The 18,745-nt window shown below is 43.7% G+C and overlaps 1 protein-coding gene across 6 annotated transcripts in view; it reads left to right on the forward strand.

The window, feature by feature from the left end:
* The window catches only part of LOC144591994 (urea transporter 2-like), a 103,819-nt gene extending 85,678 nt beyond the window's left edge, over positions 1–18,141 (forward strand). For 3 of the 6 annotated variants that reach the window (XM_078396134.1, XM_078396143.1, XM_078396124.1), the window contains 3 exons: positions 10,175–10,224; positions 16,206–16,365; positions 17,872–18,141. In XM_078396134.1, coding sequence (XP_078252260.1) covers positions 10,175–10,224; positions 16,206–16,365; positions 17,872–18,053 — 392 coding nt within the window. In that variant the 3' untranslated portion in view covers positions 18,054–18,141. Of the gene's footprint in view, positions 1–10,174; positions 10,225–10,802; positions 11,046–16,205 lie in introns of those variants that run through there. The other 3 variants (XR_013547058.1, XM_078396153.1, XM_078396162.1) reach the window with 3 other exon arrangements.
* Positions 18,142–18,745: the final 604 nt, after the last annotated feature.

Below are 18,745 nucleotides of genomic sequence, written 5' to 3' on the forward strand. Positions count from 1 at the left end.
CCAAACCACCCCCTCCCCAGGTACTTTCCCCAGCAACAGCAGGAGATGCAACACCTGTCCCTTTACCTCCCCCCTCGACTCCATCCAAGGACCCAAACAGTCTTTCCAGGTGAGGCAGAGGTTCACCTCCACCTCCTCCAACCTCATCTATTGTATCCGCTGCTCCAGATGTCGCCTTCTCTACATTGGCGTGACCAAGCGCAGGCTCGGCGATTGTTTCGCTCAACACCTTCGCTCAGTCCGCCTTACCCAACCTGATCTCCCGGTGGCTCAGCACCAACTCCCATTCCCAATCCTTTCTGTCCTGGGCCTCCTCCATTGTCATAGTGAGGCTCAGCGCAAATTGGAGGAACAGCATCTCATATTTCACTTGGGCAGTTTACACCCCAGCAGTATGAACATTGACTTCTCTAACTTCAGATAGGTCCTCTGTCCCTCTCTTTTCCCTCCCCCTTCCCAGTTCTCCCACTAGTCTTCCTGTCTCTTACTACATCCTATCTTTGTCCCGTCCCCTCCCCTGACATCAGTGTGAAGAAGGGTCTCGACACGAAACGTCACCCATTCCTTCTCTCCCGAGATACTGCCTGACCCGCTGACTTACTCCAGCATTTTGTGTCTACCTGTGAAGTATTCAATAGCCTGTAGGTCACTGTTTACAGGCTTCTGTGCCACTTTCTTGATGGTAGGAGCAAGATGAGAGTGTGGCCAGTGCTGAGCATCTTTGATGCCTTTAGGAAGTAATGGTGTGTGAGCCCTGCCATAGCTGCCGAATGTCCACATGATCCTCTACTTTAGACCGAAAGTGAACTAAAATTCCTCAGTAGTTATGCTGGTAAATACTACCACTGAACCAGAGCCAGGTTATAATATGGAATAACAACACTGTACACGTGTATGAAAAGGAGCGGCTGTGAGGGAAATAGGAGAGTATAAGCTAATTTACAATATTTTTTTACAATTAAATGTTTGCTGTAATGGAGAGTAAGAGATAGCATTGAGTAAATATAGCAAATGTATAGAAGAAAAGTCCAATGAAAGCATAGGAAATGTAAAGTTATGGAAAGGTAATAAAGAGAGCATGCTTATGTGGTAATTGAATGAGCATGATGGAGATATAATGGCAAAAGACGAAAAGAAATGTTTATCTGAAAGTAGCAAGGATATAAAGAGCCAAGAGACAGAATTAACAGAACCTGAATGAGAGTGGTAGAAATGAAAAAAACAGCAACTGGAATAGAGAGTATCAACAGTCTGACTACAAGACTGCAAAAATAAAATCAATGTTACGTTTCTGGAGAATGGATAGGCCATTGGTTTTTAAGGTTTACCTTTTTTGTTTTTTAAGTTTGGATAGTGGTTTAAACAAAAATGATGGAAAATATAATTCCAACTTCATTAAATAAGTAATAAAGTAGATAGCGCAGTAGCGCAGCGGTAGAGTTGCTGCTTTACAGCGAATGCAGTGCCGGAGACTCAGGTTCGATCCTGACTACGGGTGCTGCACTGTAAGGAGTTTGTACGTTCTCCCCGTGACCTGCGTGGGTTTTCTCCGAGATCTTCGGTTTCCTCCCACACTCCAAAGACGTACAGGTATGTAGGTTAATTGGCTGGGTAAATGTAAAAAAAAAAAAATTGTCCCTAGTGGGTGTAGGATAGTGTTGATGTGCGGGGATCGTTGGGCGGCACGGACTTGGTGGGCCGAAAAGGCCTGTTTCCGGCTGTATATATATGATATGATGATATGATATGATAAACAAATTTAATAAGACTGTTAATCAAATGAATAAAATTCTTTATATCGAGACTGTTAAGTAGGGATGGCAAGGTGTACAATAATATGCAGCATGTAGTAGCTACCAAGCACCAGTGAGATTCAGGCAACCACCTTTACAATTTGTGTCCATCACTCAGGGGGAAAAAAAGATTTGGAGTTGTTGAGTTGTTATCAGAACTGTGGGCATTGTGATCCATCAGGGAGGAGATTAAATATCTGTACAGTTTTGTCCATGATGTAGTTACTCAATCCCTTTAGGGTTCGGCGACCATCTAGCTGAACAATTGCACTCAGTCCAACAAGGCCTACTGGATCTCCTGCTTGCTAACCACTTTAACTCCTCGTCCCATTCCCATACTGACCTTTCTCTCCATTGCCAGATTGAGGCAACACTCAAACTGGAAGAACAGCACCCCATATTCTGCTAGCGTAGCTTACAACCCAACGATATGAACATTGCATTCTCCAATTTTAGGTAACTACACACCGTTCCCCCCCTCCCCTTTCCTTATCAAAACGTATAAGATTATTAAGGGGTTGGACACTTTAGAGGCAGGAAACATGTTCCCAATGTTGGGGGAGTCCAGAACCAGGGGCCACAGTTTAAGAATAAGGGGTAGGCCATTTAGAACAGAGATGAGGAAAAACTTTTTCAGTCAGAGAGTTGTGAATCTGTGGAATTCTCTGCCTCAGAGGGCAGTGGAGGCCAATTCTCTGAATACATTCAAGAGAGAGCTAGATAGAGCTCTTAAGGATAGCGGAGTCAGGGGGTATGGGGAGAAAGCAGGAACGGGGTACTGATTGAGAATGATCAGCCATGATTACATTGAATGGCGGTGCTGGCTCGAAGGGCCGAATGGCCTACTCCTGCACCTATTGTCTATTGTCTATGCCCCACCTGGATTCGCACCCATTTCACCTCTCCCTCCTTCCACCTACATTCCTTCCTAATTGTCTTCACGATTTGCGACTCTTCTATCTTTGTCTCACACCTTTTGTCTTGCCTTTGTCCTATTTTCTGCCTATCAAAAAAAAAACTCATATCATATCATATCATATATATACAGCCGGAAACAGGCCTTTTCGGCCCACCAAGTCCGTGCCGCCCAGCGATCCCCGTACATTAACACTGTCCTACACCCACTAGGGACAATTTTTACATTTACCCAGCCAATTGACCTACATACCTGTACGTCTTTGGAGTGTGGGAGGAAACCGAAGATCTCGGAGAAAACCCACGCAGGTCACGGGGAGAACGTACAAACTCCTTACAGTGCAGCACCCGTAGTCAGGATCGAACCTGAGTCTCCGGCGCTGCATTCGCTGTAAAGCAGCAACTCTACCGCTGCGCTACCGTGCCGGTAACCTTACTAGGTGGGTGACCAAGGCTGGGAGCTGAACATGCAGGGGTTTTCGAATATTCAGGAAGGAAAGACAGAAAGAAAGAGGACATGGGGTGGCATTGCTGGTTAAAGAGATTAATGCAATAACAAGGAGAGACATTAGCTTGGATGCTGTAAAATCGGTATGGGTAGAACTGCAAAATAGCCAAGGGCGGAAAACGCTTGTTGCAGTTGTATACCAAACAGCAGTGGAGAGGTTGGGGATAGCACCAAGCAGGAAATTAGGGATGCGTGTAGCAAAGGTACAGTGGTTATCATGGGTGACTTTAATCTACATAAAGATTGGGCCAACCAAATTGGTAGCATCGCTGAGGAGGAGGATTTCCTGGAATGTATACGGGATGGGTTATTAAACCAATATGTAGAGGAACCGACTAGAGGGCAAGCCATCCTAGACTGGGTATTGTGTAATGAGGAAGGATTAGTTAGCAATCTTGTTGAGCAAGACCCCTTGGGCAACAGTGATCATAATATGGTAGAATTCTGCATTAGGATGGATAGTGACACGGTTAATTTAGAGACTAGGGTCCTGAACTTGACTAAAGGAGACTTTGAAGGTATCAGATGGGAATTGGTGAGGATAGGCTGGCAAATTATACTTAAAGGGTTGACAGTGGAGATGCAATGGCAAAGATTTAAAGACCGCATGGATGAACTCCAGAAATTGTTCATCCCTGTCTGGTTAAAAAATAAAACTGGGAAGGCAGCTCAACCGTGGTTGACGAGGGATGTCAAGGATAATGTTAAATCCAAGGAAGAGGCATATAAATTGGCCAGAAGAAGTGGCAAACCAGAGGACTGGGTAAAATTTAGAACTCAACACAGGAGGACAATGGGGTTCATTGAGAGGGAGAAAAAGGAGCATGAAAGAAAGCTTGCGGGGAATATAATAACGGACTGTAAAAGCTTCTTTAGGTATATAAAAAGGAAAAGATTAGTGAAGACAAATGTAGGTCCCTTACAGTCAGAGACACATGAATTTATAATGGGAAACAAGGAAATGGCAGAACTGTTAAACGAGTACTTTGGTTCTGTCTTCACTAAGAAAGACACAATCTCCTGGAAATACTAGGGGACCGAGGATCTAGTGGAAGGGAGGAACTGAAGGGAATCCACATTAGTCAGGAAATGGTGTTAGGTAAACTGAAGGCAGATAAATCACCAGGGCCTGATGGTCTGCATCCCAGAGTACTCAAGGAGGTGGCCCTAGAAATCGTGGATGCGTTGGTGATCATTTTCCAATGTTCTCTCGACTTTGGATCAGTTCCTGTGGACTGGAGGGTAGCCAAAGTAACTCCACTTTTTAAGAAAGGAGGAAGAGAGAAAACGGGGAATCATAGATCAGTTAGCCTTACATCGGTAGTGGGGAAGATACTGGAGTCGATTATTAAAGATGTTATAGCAGCGCATTTGGAAAGCAGTGACGGGATCGGTCATGTACTGCATCTGCCATTAATTTTCCCACTAAATCAACCTATCCAAGTCACCCTGTAGCCTCAAAGCATCCTCCTCGCTGCTCACACTGCCACACAGCTTTGTGTCATCTGCAAACTTGGAGATGTCACATTTAATTCCCTCGTCTAAATCGTTAATATATATTATAAATAACTGGGGTCGCAGCACCGAGCCTTGCAGCACCGCACTAGTCACTGCCTGCCATTCTGAAAAGTACCTGTTAATTCCTGCTCTTTGCTTCCTGTCTGCCAACCAGTTCTCTATCCATGTCAATACCCTACCCCCAATACCATGTGCTCTAAGTTTGCACACTAATCTCTTGTGTGGGACCTTGTCAAAGGTTTTTGAAAGTCCAGATACACCTCATCCACTGGCTCTCCCTTATCCATTCTACTTGTTACATCCTCAGAAAATTCCAGAACTTCAGTCAAGCATGATTTTCCCTTCACAAATCCATGCTCACTTTGACCGATCCTGTCACTGCTTTCGAAATGCGCTGCTAGGAAGTGTGGATGGAGTTTCAACCAAGGGGAAATTTCTAAATCAAAAGACAAAAATCAAGATCATAGTAATTTGAATAAGGCTAAGGAATGCAAGCATGCGTTGCATTTCCAACTAATTAGCTCTTTGATCTGCTGTTCATTGTCACTAAATAATTTGTCGTGTTTCCTGGTAAAGCAGCCAAGAGTTTCTTCACAGTTGCTAATCGTGGTGGACTTCAGGGAACTCAAGACTCTGTAAACACTGTCAGTTTGAGGTTGCCATATTGTCAACCTCCTTTCAGTCAAAGTCGGGAGAAGCAGCAGCACACACCTTCAAGCTTGTCAGAGGAAGGTAGGTTAGGAGTGTGTGCAGTGATTGGCTGAGCAATTAAATTAGAAGATTGGTAAATTGGCCAATTAATCAATTTAGCAACTGATATAAGCAAGGCTCGCTCAAGGGGTGCAGCCCTGTTGGGGAAGTGCCCTGTGAGAAAAGTGCCCTGTGAGAAAAGTGCCCTGTGAGAAAAGTGCCCTGTGAGAAAAGTGCCCTGTGAGAAAAGTGCCCTGTGAGAAAAGTGCCCTGTGAGAAAAGTGCCCTGTGAGAAAAGTGCCCTGTGAGAAAAGTGCCCTGTGAGAAAAGTGCCCTGTGAGAAAAGTGCCCTGTGAGAAAAGTGCCCTGTGAGAAAAGTGCCCTGTGAGAAAAGTGCCCTGTGAGAAAAGTGCCCTGTGAGAAAAGTGCCCTGTGAGAAAAGTGCCCTGTGAGAAAAGTGCCCTGTGAGAAAAGTGCCCTGTGAGAAAAGTGCCCTGTGAGAAAAGTGCCCTGTGAGAAAAGTGCCCTGTGAGAAAAGTGCCCTGTGAGAAAAGTGCGAGTCTTCAGGGAGGAGGCCATACCAAAAGTTGGAGAGGGTGAGACACGAAGGAAATGTCAAGCAAGCTGATTCAATGTGATGCTTGCAGGATGTGGGAGGTCAGGGACACTGCTGGTGCCTCTGGCTGCTACAAGTGTGAGAAGTGTATCCAGGTTCAGCTCCTGAAGGACCGTGTTGGAGAACTGGAGAAGCAAGTGGATAACCTCAGGTCCGTCCGAGAAACTGAGTCGTTCCTGGACAAGTCTTACAGTGAGATTGTTACACTGAATGTAATGGAAGAGAGAAGGTGGGTGACGATGAGAAAGGGAAGGAAACTTGGAGTGCAAGGGACTCTGGGTGTTGTACCTCTTGAGAACAGGTTCACCCACCAGGAAGCTGTCGGGGAAAAAGACGTTGCCACACTGAACGACAGACTGGTTTGCGAAGCAAAATGTGCTGTTGAGCCAAAACCAAAGAGGCCGAGGTCAGGCAACGCCGTGGTAGTTGGAGATTCCATTGTGAGAGGTACGGACAGGGGTTTCTGCGGCAACAGACGGGATTCGAGGATGGTGTGCTGCCTCCCTGGTGCCAGGATCCAGGATGTCACGGACAGAGTGCAGAAAATCCTCAAGGGCGAAGGTGAACAGCTGGAAGTGGAAGTGCACGTCAGCACAAACGATTTTGGAAAGAAGGGGATGGGTATTCTGCAGCGTGACTTTAGAGAGCTTGGAAAAATGCTGAAAACCAGGACCTCCAGGGTGGTTATCTCTGGTTTGCTTCCAGTTCCTCGTGCTGGTGAGAGCAGGAACAGGGAGTTACACGACCTGAATGTGTGGCTGCGGAACTGGTGCAGGGGACAGGGATTTAGATTCTTAGACCACTGGGATCTGGTTTGGGGTAAGGGGGAATTGTACAAAAGGGACGGATTGCACCTTAACAGGTGGGGGACCAGCATACTGGCAGGCAGGTTTGCCACTGCTACACGGATGGTTTTAAACTAAATAAGGGGGAGGGGGTGTCAAATGGGATAGTCAAGGATGGAGTTAAAGGGAAAGAGAGTAAAGGGATAGTTAATGACCCCAAAATTAATGGGAAAGACCGCTCACAAAGGGATAGGAGAGTATGGCCAAGTGTAATAGGAATCGATGTGAAAGGTGAGATGAGTAAGGAATTAAAAGTATTGTATATGAATTCGCGAAGTATAAGAAGTAAAGTAGGTGAGCTTGAGGCTCAGTTAGATGTTGGTAGATATGACATTGTGGGGATTACAGAGACGTGGCTGCAGGAGGATCGAGCCTGGGAACTTAATATTCAGGGTTATACATCCTATAGAAAGGACAGGCAGGTGGGCAGAGGCGGTGGGGTAGCTCTGCTGGTGACGGACGAACTTCAGTCCCTTGCGAGGGGTAACATAGGGACTGATGAGGTAGAGTCCCTGTGGATAGAGTTGAGGAATTGTAAAGGTAAGAAGACACTAATTGGTGTTATCTACAGACCCCCAAATAGTAGCCCGGATGTAGGGTATAAGTTGCAGCAGGAGTTAAAACTGGCATGTAAGAAAGGTAATGCCACTGTGGTGATGGGGGAATTTCAATATGCAGGTAGACTGGGAAAATCAGGTTGGTTCTGGACCCCAAGAAAGAGTGTTTGTAGAGCGCCTCTGAGATGGATTCTTAGAGCAGCTTGTAATGGAGCCTACCAGAGAAAAGGCAATTCTGGATTTAGTGTTGTCCAATGAACCAGATTTGATAAGAGAACTCGAGGTAAAGGAACCGCTTGGAGGTAGTGATCATAATATGATTAGTTTTAATCTGCAATTTGAGAAGGAGGTTAAATCGGAAGTGTCAGTGTGGCAGTGAACAATGGGGACTGTGAAGGCATGAGAGAGGAGCTGGCCAAGGTCCTATGGAAATGGATCCTAGCAGGAATGACGGTGGAACAGCAATGGCAGGAATTTCTGGGCATAATGCGGAACATTTCATTCCAAAGAGGAAGAAAGATTCTAAGGGGAGTAGGAGGCAACTGTGGCTGACAAGGAAAGTTAGGGATGGAATAAAACTAAAAGAAAAGATGTATAACACAGCAAAGATTAGCGGGAAGCCAGAGGATTGGGAGACTGTTTACCATATATATTAATGATTTGGATGAATGAATTAGAAGTAACACTAGCAGGTTTGCGAATGACACAAACCGCAGTGTGGGTGGCAGTGTGAACTGCGAAGAGGATGTTAGGAGGTTGCAGGGTGACCTGGACAGGTTGAGTGAGTGGGCAGATGCGTGGCAGATGCAGTATAATATAGATAAATGTGAGGTTATCCACTTTGGCGGCCAAAACAAGGAAGCAGATTATTATCTCAATGGTGTTAGGTAAGGGGGAAGTGCAGCGAGACCTGGGTATCCTTGTACACCAGTCACTGAAAGTTGGCGTGCAGGTACAGCAGGCAGTGAAGAAAGCTTATGGCATGTTGGCCTTCATAACGAGAGGCTTTCAGTATAGGAGTAAAGAGGTTCTTCTGCAGTTGTATAGGGCCCTGGTAAGACCACATCTGGAGTATTGTGTACAGTTTTGGTCTCCTAATTTGAGGAAGGACATCCTTGTAATTGAGGCAGTGCAGCGTAGGTTCACGAGATTGATCCCTGGGATGGCGGGACTGTCATATGAGGAAAGATTGAAAAGACTAGGCTTGTATTCACTGGAGTTTAGAGGGATGAGAGGGGATCTTATAGAAACATATAAAATTATAAAAGGACTGGACAAGTTAGATGCAGGAAAAATGTTCCCAATGTTGGGGGTCCAGAACCAGGGGCCACAGTCTTAGAATAAAGGAGGCCATTTAAAACTGAGGAGAGACGGAACCTTTTCACCCAGAGAGTTATGAATTTGTGGAATTCTCTGCCACAGAGGGCAGTGAAAGCCAAATCACTGGATGGATTTAAGAGAGAGTTAGATAGAGCTCTCGGGGCTAGTGGAATGGAGGGATATGGGGAGAAGGCAGGCAGGGGTTATTGATTGTGGATGATCTGTTGCTATTTTGTTTTGTGGTCAGGCTGAATAGAGAAATAAGAGAGGATGTGGCTGTGGTCAATTTAACAGTCCTCGCTTGGCATGGGGAATGTAAATATTTTTAAGGCCACTCGCAGGGCTGGTGACATAATCCAATGCCTGGATTAAGGTGTTGTGACATGAACTTCTTGGCTTACATTCTAGTGATGGCTGCAGAGATGTGACTGATGGTGGGATCACATCGAAGGTGACGGAGGGAGGCGTCCGGAGGAGTAGGGGTGGGCGAGTAGAACAAAAGCAGGACTTTGGAACAGAAAGGAGATGTGGGTGAGGGAACCATCTATGACAGCAAGGGGAAACCATGTTTACTAATGAAAGGGGACATCTCGCATATCCTAGAATGGAAAGTCTCATCTTTGGAACAGATGCAGTGGAAACAGAAAAACTGAGAATAAGGGATAGCGTCTATGCAAGATGCAGGGTGAGAGGAAGTGTAGTTCAGATAACTGGGATCCTTGCTCCAAACTCCACAGCTGGGGGAAACAGTCACCCAGCATCAACACTATCAATGTTCCCTGGAATCATTTGAGTTTCAATTAGATCAGGCTGCACATCTTGGTACTCTCTTCAAACAGTACCATGTTTCTACCCCACATCTGTTTCTGGACTATCTCCTTCAATCTCCAAAATATTATACTCGTATTTCATTCTTCACTATTGAAACATCCATTCCTAAGGGTACTAATTTCTCTGATATTCTCATCTCTAATATGTACATGACACACCTCACAAACTTGCTCATTAAAAATCTTGTGGCCCAAAGCCTCTCAATGTACAGACTATTCCTCCCCTGTAAGACCATCCTTGCCTAGCTCTGCTGGCTATTTAACCCAACGGAAGTCCCTATTTCTGCCTTCATGTCCTTCAAGTACATTTTTCAATATTACAGGATATTTTTTCCACCTGACGCCACAACACGCATTTTACTTGGCCATCAACTGTTCCTATGTCATCACAGATTTAAACGTTAAAATATACATGTTTTGCTTTCGCACTTTAAAAACCTATTATTTTTATTCTACATCTCAAATAAACTGTAAAATATTTCAATCTTAAGACTAGACAAGTATGTGTTCTAATTTTATGAAATAAAACTAATTCATTTTTCTAATAGTTACTAAACTATCTATCCTTCTTTTTCCCAAAAGCAATTTTTTGCGCTTACTTAGGAGAAGCACTCATGAATATAATGTCTGTGGTAAGTGATCATCCTCAATTATTACAATTTTTATGCATTTCCCTTTAAAACTCAACCCATGGATAAGTATCATTAACTAAATTCGTAGTCAAGTCAAGTCAAGTCAATTTATTTGTATAGCACATTTAAAAACAACCCACGTTGACCAAAGTGCTGCACATCTGACCAGGAAAAAAAAGAAACATACAGTGGCAGGCAGCCAAACACAACGGCGCGGCCATCTTGAACAAAATGTTAATTCAATCACCCACAGTCCAACAATAAAAGCACTAAACAGGCACCCAAAATTACCCAACCCCAAAAACCCCCCAAAACACAGTCCAACAATAGAAGCATTAAATAGGCATTCAAATCACACACCCCAAAACCCCCAAAAACACAGTCCAACAATAAAAGCATCAAACAGGCACTCAAACCACCCAACCCCAAAAACACACAAAAAAAGAAACATCCATCAAAGAAACATCCATCACAGTGAGTCTCCTCCAGTCCTCTCTCTCCTCACTGTGATGGAAGGCCACAATGTCTTTCCCTTCTCCCGCTGTGCCTCGCCCGCAGTCAGGTTGTTGTGGTTGCAGGCCGCACCGGACGGTCCACAGCGGGCCGAGCCCAAGGGCGTCGCGTCGCAGCCGCTCCCGCAGCCTCCGAAGACGGCCGGCTCCGCCGATGATAAGTCCGATCCGGGGCGGGCGAACACGCTGCTGCCGCTGTTGTTGCACGTCGGGGCGGTCGTGGCTCCCGACATTGAAGCCCCCGCCCAGCAGAGAAATATCCCGCGGCCATCCTAGGCCGCGCCGGACGGTGAAATGTCCGCGCCCCAAGCCCCGCGATCCGGGGTGGGCGAACACGCTGCCGCTGCCGGAGCTCCCGATGTCGGCATCCATGCGGCCCGAGCCTAAGGCGAGTCGCAGCTGCTCCCGCAGCCTCCGAAGACGGCCGGCTCCGGTGGTGGTAAGTCCGATCCGCGGGCTCTGCGAACCAGAGCCCTGGAGGCCGACAGCTCCAGGAGTTGGGCCGATGGTAGGCCGCAGCAGGAACGGAGACACGGCCCAGAAAACAAAGGTCGGGTCTCCGTTCTGAAGGGACACATATTTACAGTGTTAGTTTCCCCCTCCCCCCCACATACACACATAGTACACAAACACAAAAACACCACATCACAACTACAATTAAGACAAAAAAAAACAACAAAAACACAAAGACAAATGGACTGCAGGTGAGCGGCAGCTGCTAGGGCAGTGCCGCCATTAGGTTTAGTTATTCAAAGAACCAACTTGTGTCATGGCTTTCATAAACTCAGAATAATGCAAGGTGTTTTGCAACTGACAAAGTTACTTCCAAAGCTTAAATGAAATGCAGCAGACAATCTGGAAAGGGCTATAACGAATCTCTTGATAGGTTTAGGTTTGGATTTATTATTGTCACGTGTACCAAGGAACAGTGAAAAGCTTTGATTGGGGCATAGGTGTTGAGAATTAGTCTGGAGGATGTTGGAGCAGGTAAAAAATATGTTTATCCCTATTATCAGATAATGAGTTGCTGTCCACTAAAACCCTTGACCCTGTGCACCATACATATATCATCAAGAAAAATAACCATTAGTTTACTAGTTCTGTTTTATCGGTGAAAGGGAAAGTCATGGTTCTTCTGGTACAAAATTAATATTGAAACATTGGAATGAAAAAAATTATCATTATTCATTTGTTGTGACTAAGTATGGAGTGTGTACTTTGAAAACGTAAACAACTTATTTTGTGAGATTTGGGGAGAAAACAGTGTATGGCGAAGGTATTTATTCACAAAATGCTGGAGTAACTCAGCAGGTCAGGCAGCATCTCAGGAGAGAAGGAATGGGTGACGTTTCGGGTCGAGACCCTTCAGTCTGAAGAAGGGTCTCGACCCGAAACATCACCAATTTGTACCAGCATCTGCAGTTATTTTCTTAAACAGTGTATGGCGATGACTGGAAAAATTTAATCTTTGTGTGGGTGTCTGCTGCCACCTTCTGTTGATCTCTTTTCTCACGGGGATTCCCGGCTGTTCTCATGGGATTTCTTTGGATGCTTCCTACCCTGCTACCTTGACTAGAAAGATCTTTGAGACTGGCAGTGAAGGTAGTTAACATGGTTCAGAAAGCCAATGGTGTACTAGCCTTCATTAGCTGGGACACTGAAGACAAGAGCAGGGAGATTATGCTCCAATTATACAAAATGTTTCTCGGACATTACATTAGTTACCACATAATAGGAAGGATGTTATAAATCTGGAAAAGGTGCAGAGAAGATTCACTAGGATGTTGCCTGGCATGTACCATTTCCATTATGAAAAGAGACTGGAAAGGAGAGGTATGTATTTCCGGGAGGGGTGGAAGGAGCGTATATAAAATCATCAGGGGCATGTATAGATTGGTCGATGGCAGAAAACCTTTCTCCACATCAGAAGCAGATTAGACTAAAAGACATTCAAGTCAATCCAGTCTTATCTGATTTATTGTCAGATGCACAAATACATTGAGATAGAGGTACAATGAAGAATTCGCATGCATTAGCTTAGGCACATAGACTCAGGCAAACGCACAAAAAAATTACATATAAATTACACGTAAAATTCTGCAAGACAGTAAAAAGAAAAAAGACTACACAAAAAAAATATTAGAGCAAAACACTAATAGTTTAAAAAAAACAAGTCCATGGTAGTGCAATAGGCAGTCCACAATGTTCACAATGTTGAGGAACGTATAGATTTATGGGGTTTGGTTCAAGAAAGTAACTGTTCCTGAACTTGGTGTACCTTCTGCCAAATGATAGCAGTGAGTAGAGTGCATTGCCCAGATCCTAGTTGGATGCCACCTTCATGAGGCAGCATTTCATATTAGATACATTTGATGATCCGGAGGGCTGTGCCTGTGATAGAAACATAGAAAAATAGGTGCAGGAGTAGGCCATTCGGCCATTCGAGCCAGCACCGCCATTCAGTATGATCATGGCTGGTCATCTAAAATCAGTACCCCGTTCCTGCTTTTTCCCCATATCCCTTGATTCCTATAGACCTAAGAGCTAAATCTAACCCTCTCTTGAAAACATCCAGTGAATTGGCCTCAACTGCCTTCTGTGGCAGAGAATTCAACAGATTCACAACTCTCTGGGTGAAAATGTTTTTTTAAATCTCACTGGCCTACCCCTTATTCTTAAACTGTGACCCCTGGTTCTGGACTACCCCAATATCGGTAACATTTTTCCTGCATCTAGCCTGTCCAATCCTTTAAGAATTGTATATGTTTCTATAAGGTCCCCTCTCATCCTTCTAAATTCCAGTGAATACAAGCCCAGTCGACCCATTCTTTCATCACATGTCAGTCCCGCCATCCCGGGAATTAATCTGGTGAACCAACGCTGCACTCCCTCAATAGCAATAATGTCCTTCCTCAAATTAGGCCAAAACTGCACACAATACTCGGGTGTGGTCTCACCAGGGCCCTGTACAACTGCAGTAGGACCTCCTTTCCTATACTCAAATCCTCTCTCTATGAAGACCAATATGCCATTCTCTTTCTTCACTGCCTGCTGTACCTGCATGCTTACTTTCAGTGACTGATGCACAAGGACACCCAGGTCTCATTGCACCTTCCCTTTTCCCAATCTGGCACCATTAAGATAATAATCTGCCACCTTGTTCTTGCCACCATAGTGGATAACCTCACATTTATCCACATTATACTGCATCTGCCATGCATCTGCCCACTCACCCAACCTATCCAAGTCACCCTGCAGCCTCATAGCATCCTCCTCGCAGCTCACAATGCCAAACAGCTTTGTGTCATCCACAATCTTGGAGACGTTACATTTAATTCCCTCGTCTAAATCGTTAATAGATATTGTAAATAACTGGGGTTCCAGCACCAAGCCTGCTGCACCCCACTAGTCACTGCCTGCCATTCTGAAAAGGACCCCTTAATTCCTACTCTTTACTTCTTGTCTGCCAACCAGTTCTCTATCCATGTCAATACCCTGCCCCCAAAACCATGTGCTCTAATTTTGCACATTAATCTCTTGTGTGGGACCTTGTCAGCTTTTTGAAAGTCCAGATACCTACGTCCACTGGCTCTCCCATTATCTGTTCTACTTGTTACATTCTCAAAAAATTCCAGATTAGTCAAGCATGATTTCCCCTTCATAAATCTATGCTGACTTTGACCGATCCGAGATAGAAATCTCCAAGATTACTTGTTCGTCTAATTCCAATTGACAATTTGGGGTCATATAGTGCACTACCAACAAGGTGATCACCCCCTTTTTATGTATCAGCTCTACCCTTACAGCCTCAATGGACGAATCATCAGAAGAGTCACATCAGACGATTGCCATGACGTAATCAACAAATCAACTCCACCTCCTCTTTTAACCCTGCCTCTAGTACCTGTACCCTGGAATATTAGGCTGCTAGTCCTGTCCATCCGTACCCTCCCCCCCCCCCCAGCCTGTTTCCATCAGGACTATAATATCTAGTTGCACGTCCCTATCTTTCATCTGCCTTACCCACCAGGCCTCTTGCATTAAAATAAATGCAATTTAATCCAACAGTTCTTCCTCACTCCTTGCCATGCTCCTGCCTATCCAGTCTGAATCTGCTTTTGTTGCCTTCTGCACCGACTTCTAGCCTCTAAGCTGCCTCACTCCTGAATTGCAACCCGTCCCCCTGCCAATCTAGTTTAAATGATCCTAGGTAGCACTAGCAAGCCTGCCTGCCAGGATATTGGTCCCCCCTTCAGTTCAGGTGCATCTTGTCCCTCTTGTACAGGTCACTGCCACAGAAGCAATCCCAATGGTTCAAAAATCTGAATCCCAACTCCCTCCACCAACTCCTCAGCCACGAATTCAATCGTTCTAACTTCCTGTTCTTGCCTTCACTAACACATGACACCAGGAGTAGCCCGGAGATCATGAGGTCCTGCTTTTTAACCTTTTGCCAAACTCCCTATATTTACTCTGCAGGACATCATCCTTTTTCTTACATAGGTAATCTGTGCCAACGTGCACAACGACTTCAGGCTATTTCCTCTTCCTCTTGAGAATGTTCGGCAGCCAGTCCATTACAACCTGGACCCTGGCACTAGGGAGGCAAAACGCCATCCTGGAGTCTTGATTGCTCATCACTACCCATGATTCAACCAGCCACAATGGTATCGTCAGCAAATTTATAGATGGCATTGGGGCTGTGTTTAGCCATACAGTGATGACTAAGGGTAAGAAATGTAAAGATCTGAGGGGGACCTTTTACATCCAGATTGGAATACACTGCCTGATAGAGTGGTGCAAGTAGATTCACTGGCAGCATTTAAGAAATGACAGGACAAGAACTTGAATCACCTGGTAACAGATGACTGCAAGCTAAGTGCTGGAAAATGGGATTAATATGAATTGGTTCCTACCACTTGGCATGGACAAGGAAGGCCAAATGGCCTATTTCCATGCTGTATGACTCTATCTTTTGAAGGTCCATGTCTGTGAGACAAGGCAGCTGCTCTTCCGTGCGGTGTCCTTTGCAGACATTTCAGTAGCATACAACCCCAGTAAACTGTGGCTTGCGGGCTATAACTCTTAGGTCAGTCAGTACATCACTTGATCAGGTAGGCGCACAGTACTGAGCCACTAATCAGTGGAATGCAAAATATCTGGGGAAATGAAGCACTGCATGCTAAAAATATAGACAGATATGTATAAATGGAATGTATAAATATTAACTTTGCATTTCCATTCTTGAAACTATATTTAGATTACTTTTTGCATTGTTGATGCAAATCAGCAGCATTCATATAAAAAATAATTGATAAAAGTTGACTACCAACTGCATTCTGCGGAACAATAGAATTATTTCCAGGAGCATATCTTCTATCAAAGCATTAATTCAGACTTGCATTCATCAATAGCTTGAAGTAGAAATTATGCTGCTATCTAACTGTTTTACTATGTGTTGTTTTCTAGTTTGGATTACCTGCGTGCACATGGCCCTTCTGCCTTTCGACAATTATGTTTCTCCTGATGACTAGTAACCACAAACCCATCTACAAATTAGCACTGCATGAAGTAACATACCCTGAGAAGAACAGAAAGATTTACCTAGAAATGAAGAAAATTGAACAAAGTAAATGAAACCAGTATGATACAAAGAAATCTTTAAAGTACAGTTGCATACATGATGTATATGCATGCATCAAATTCTTATTTACACATTATTAATTACATAACCTGTATATCGTATAAATATCTCTCAGGCACTTTTTAAAATCAAAGTTGATCTGGATCTCTTCTAAACTAATATATGAAACCTATTCATTAATATTGTGGAAATACCAGACCATTGATATGAACTGCTTTTGCTCTCACTGCTGAATTCAGAAAGTAAATTAGATATTGGACATTTGGAGTTAAACCCATTCTCAAATATGCAGGAACCAACCCAGTTGATCAGTGTTAATAACATGAACCCAGTAAAAAATAGAACAATCAAAACTTCACACTGAATATACAAAGGGATCTCAAACGAAAGCATGCTCCAACAAATACTGATGTGAAGAGAAAAGAAGAGATACAAGGATGGTTAAATGAAAGCTGGTAAAAATAAATTTTAAAGAGTGTCTTCAGAGGTGGAAAATGGAGAGGCAGGGAAAATACTGCTACTATTCGAAAAATTTACTAACGCACATCAAGGATTTGGTAGAACACTAAAATAGTAACTCAGGGTAGGGAAGCTGTGAAATCTGAAGCCCTGATTATGATGTTAAACAGGTTTTCAGATCCATTGATTTATTCTTAAACCTTGACATCAACCAGTAAAATCCAGATGCCGATCAGCTACCAAAATGAGTGCCAGTACATGTAATTTCCTTCAGGATAACAGGTGCAGAAACAGGAGGAACAACAAAATAACCTTCCCCATTGACTCTTATGAATGCAACTCGGTTAACAGCTGGATTTGTCTGGTAATTGTAGTACCAGACTAGGATTTCAAATATTGCAAGTTCAAAATTGTGAAATTGATAAGTTTGGGCTAGCATCTGAAAAATCATTATGAAAATTCCAGATTGTAGCAGAAACTCAACTAGTTTATTAATGTGCATCAAAGGAAGATTCTGCTATCCCCATCTCGTATGGAATATATGTGACAAATTCCACAACATGTAGCTATTCCAATGCTCCTAAATAAATGTCACTAGGACTGCCATCATCCCAAGTGAAATATTTTCTCTATGCATAAGCAAAGTGCTTAATAGGCTGATACATTTCTGATGGAATGTTTTCTCAGAAGTTTTAATTTAATCAGCTTTTGTAGGTCCATAAGATACCGAGGATAATTTCCGTAATCAGGAAATACAGGCTTTCCCTGCTCCAGAGTATTACTCATTTCTGAACTTGTAGAAGACTTGGTTTATGCTAATCCTGTGATGGAGCTGAAAATTGTGCAGGAAATATGAGCATTCCTGCAAGCCTCTGACTTTAATGCAGGGAAATGGACTGTCAATACACACATTAATCCATCAAATCATTTTGTATTACATGTTCCCTGAATACTTGATCGGTCAAATTTTCCTGGATTTTGATACTGTCTACACTAATTGAAAGTAAAACGTTCAACTTTTTTTGCACACAGTTTTTCCCATCGAATTGTGTAGTGGCTCTCCCCTTTATACAACACCTCAATCAAGAAGTAATGATCAAGTTGCTGAAGAGAAGCAGTTCGCTGGATCATATTACAAAAGAGTTCCACATGTAACAAATGTAGATTTCAAGATCCATGAGGTAGAGGAAATACTAAAAGAAGCCAAGAATTAAAGTCAATCAACTAAATCAAAAGATAGAATAGATAAAGTGAAGTAGATAACAATATCTGAGTCACTTGTAGTTCGTTTGCGACAGCAAAACTTCCTATAAAATGTTTATTCTGTTCAAAGATGTATGTATATTAATTCTAAATTAAAACATTTGATTCATCAATGGTGATTAATTTCCTGACAAACAATGCCCACGCATAAGACACAAAATGCTGGAGTAACTCAACGGGTCAGGCAGCATCTCTGGAGAAAAAGAATAGGTGATGTTTCAGGTTGGAACCCTCTTCAGATTGAAAGTAAAAGGTGGAGGGGGAGGGAATAAACTGGAGGCCAGAAAAGATCAAAACACTCGTTGTTTAGCAATACAAAAAATAATGAAATACGCAAATTATATGTTATATTGTACCTTTCATTATCTCAGGATGTCTCAAAGAGTTCTGCAGCCAATTTGCAGCCAGTTAAGCATTTTAGAATTGTAATCACTGTAAATAATAGGGATTGATGTCACAAATGTGTGCACAGCAGGATCCTACATGTAGTAGTAATATTAAGAGTTACTAGACCAAGTGGACCCCTTGGGCCCATTCCTCGTAGAGAGGGGACAGGGAAGGGGAGAGGGTGTGAGTGAGTGAGCCCTGGACCCAAAGCCCCTCCTGTATTGGTGTAGCACCCTCAACCCCCTCCCACTCAATC

Source organism: Rhinoraja longicauda, chromosome 1, assembly GCF_053455715.1.
Source record: "Rhinoraja longicauda isolate Sanriku21f chromosome 1, sRhiLon1.1, whole genome shotgun sequence".
Classification (NCBI taxonomy): domain Eukaryota; kingdom Metazoa; phylum Chordata; class Chondrichthyes; order Rajiformes; family Arhynchobatidae; genus Rhinoraja; species Rhinoraja longicauda.